Source organism: Penaeus vannamei, chromosome 16 (assembly GCF_042767895.1).
Source record: "Penaeus vannamei isolate JL-2024 chromosome 16, ASM4276789v1, whole genome shotgun sequence".
NCBI lineage: Eukaryota > Metazoa > Arthropoda > Malacostraca > Decapoda > Penaeidae > Penaeus > Penaeus vannamei.
This window is the reverse complement of record NC_091564.1, coordinates 4,671,387-4,673,886: the sequence shown is the minus strand read 5'-3', so window position 1 is coordinate 4,673,886 and position 2,500 is coordinate 4,671,387. Positions and strand designations below refer to the sequence as shown.

Genomic DNA, 2,500 nt, shown 5'->3' with positions numbered 1-2,500 from the left:
ACCTCCATCTCCGCCTCCGAGGACGACCTCGTCACCGCCTCTCCTGACGACGACGACGTCACTACGACCCTCCCTCTTGAGGACGACTTCACCGACGATGTCCTCGACGTGAATGCCACCCGCGTCAGGAGGGATCTGCTCACGTCCTCTCACCACCACCAGGCCAACGTCACCGACGCCCCTCAGGAGGTGAGTTCCTCCACCCACCTTGAGCCTTTGCTTGGAGAATCACCTCTACAATTTTCTCTCATTGAGACATGTCACTCCTCTGACAAAGATTGTCTCCTCTTCCCCTAAATTATCATTTCTTTCCGTTCATAGAAAAAAAAATCCTTTTTCTAAAATATTTCACGTTTCTCTCCTTTCCAGCGCCACAGCTTCGGCTCCTTCCCAAGCGGAAGCAGCTGCGGCTTCGACCAAGTGTGCTGCCGCAACCCCATCAAGCCTCAGTCCCGCCACTTGGCCACATGCGGACACAGCCAAGCACAAGGCGTGCTCGGCCGCGTCAAGAACCCTTCGTTCGTGGAGGGCGACACAGAGTTCGGCGAACACCCGTGGCAGGCGGCCATCCTCAGGCAGGAAAAGGGCGAGATCATGTACGTGTGCGGCGCCACGCTCATCGACGACCGCCACCTCCTCACCGCCGCCCACTGCGTCAGTAAGCTGCAGCTGACGGAGCTGAGAGTCCGCCTGGGCGAGTGGGACGTCCGCGCCGACACCGAGTTCTTCCGCCACGTCGAGCTCAGGCCCGCCTCTCTCCTCGTCCACCCGCAGTATTACGCCGGAAACCTGGTCAACGACATCGCCATCCTCACCCTCGAGCACCACGTCGACTTCTCGGCCAAGTGAGTCAGCCGCTGGCTTCTTCGCGCGTCCTCTTGGCTTTACATTCGAATGAGTTAAGATCGTTTTGAGTGCAACATGACTTACCCTTCCTCCTTCCCATCCGCCCACAGCCCCCACATCTCGCCCGTGTGTCTCCCGGACGCCCACAGCACCTTCGTGGGACACAGGTGTCAGTCCACCGGTTGGGGTAAGGACGCCTTCGGGGGCGACGGAAAGTTCCAGAGCATCCTGAAGGAGGTGGAGCTTCCAGTGCTGTCCCACCACCAGTGCCAGACGGCCCTCAAGCACACGCGTTTGGGTGCCACCTTTAGTCTCCACCAAGGAAATCTTTGCGCAGGAGGCGAGGCAGGTCGCGACACCTGCAAGGTGAGTTCTCTTCTCCTTTTCACCTAATTGTTTCCTTTATTTGCCTGAAAAAAGGTTGTTTGGAGGGAAATTGTCCCTTGCAAATTGGTTTAGTGAAGCCACTCTGTCTGCAGGGCGACGGCGGAGGACCCCTGGTGTGCCGCGGCGACGACGGCGCCTTCCGGTTGGCCGGCCTGGTGTCGTGGGGCGTCGGGTGCGGTCAAGTGGGCGTCCCGGGCGTGTACGTCAAGGTGGCTCATTACTTGGACTGGATCGAGTCCGCTATCCGCTCCTTGTAGCTCCAGTCATCCTCTCCAACTCGTAACCGCTCAAAGCACGTCATCAAGGCTATAATGACGTCATCATTATTACGTCATACTTGTCTCTACGCGAAGAATCCAGTGACGTCATCAGTGTGCTAGGTTCAGGCTGCTGGTCTTCAGTCTGTCTCGTTACAACGTGAATGTTTTATTTGTAATAATAAATTATTGAATTTAATTGATTTACTCGTTTTTCTTCTAATGACAGTTAAGGTGGAAGAATGTAACGAAAACAAATATATAACATTTTGACACTATTCGACTCAACAAAACAAATAACATTAGATGTTGCTTCCAGTGTGCATAAAGTGAATTGAGTGTGTTTTAAGAATGAAGATGATTCTGCCTCATATATGCAAGCACAATTGCAAATCATTAATTGCATATTTTTTGAAATACAAATAACGATGATCTCGGTCTACAGTCTTGTTGGCCCATTTGCATTGACATGCAAAATCTTTAGTTGAGGAAACATATTCACAAAATGTTTCAGTTGTCTTATAAGAATCATATTTATTGCATACTAATAATAACAGCAGTAATGGAATTGGCACAATAAACGATGAAACTGTGATTACAATGTAATGAAATTGCAACTGGGACATAGCAAAGGTATCATTCGGGTAAATCACAAATTATAGGTGGCATTATTGTAATCACATTCAAATATTTCCCCCAGTCCACCAGAAGCAGATAAAAAGCGATAATGTGGCCAAATAAAAAAATACAGTGTCAGCTATAGGAAACCAGTAGGAAACGCGGCCAGCTGCATGGATGTTGATACTTCCTATTACATTAAACCTTCGACGTCGGCAACATGCACATGATGCACTTTGGTTTAGCTTAGCCACTTAGTCACTTAGTCTACGATTAAAAGACTCCACAAGCACTTACTCAGCAAAATGTCGATTGCTGGGCATACCTGACTTCAACTCTTTATCGCATTCTTTAAAACTTCAGGGAAAAATTAACTTCTCTTACTTCTACTA

General features: G+C 49.8%; 1 protein-coding gene across 1 annotated transcript in view; it reads left to right on the top strand.

Moving 5' to 3' along the window:
• Window positions 1-1,648, top strand: part of LOC113809445 (serine proteinase stubble) — a 3,093-nt gene extending 1,445 nt beyond the window's left edge. The window contains exons 3-6 of the mRNA XM_070131076.1: window positions 1-189; window positions 370-845; window positions 957-1,212; window positions 1,326-1,648. The exon at window positions 1-189 is cut by the window's left edge and continues 855 nt beyond it. Coding sequence (XP_069987177.1) covers window positions 1-189; window positions 370-845; window positions 957-1,212; window positions 1,326-1,490 — 1,086 coding nt within the window. The 3' untranslated portion in view covers window positions 1,491-1,648. The remainder of the gene's footprint in view (window positions 190-369; window positions 846-956; window positions 1,213-1,325) is intronic.
• The last annotated feature ends 852 nt before the right edge of the window (window positions 1,649-2,500 follow it).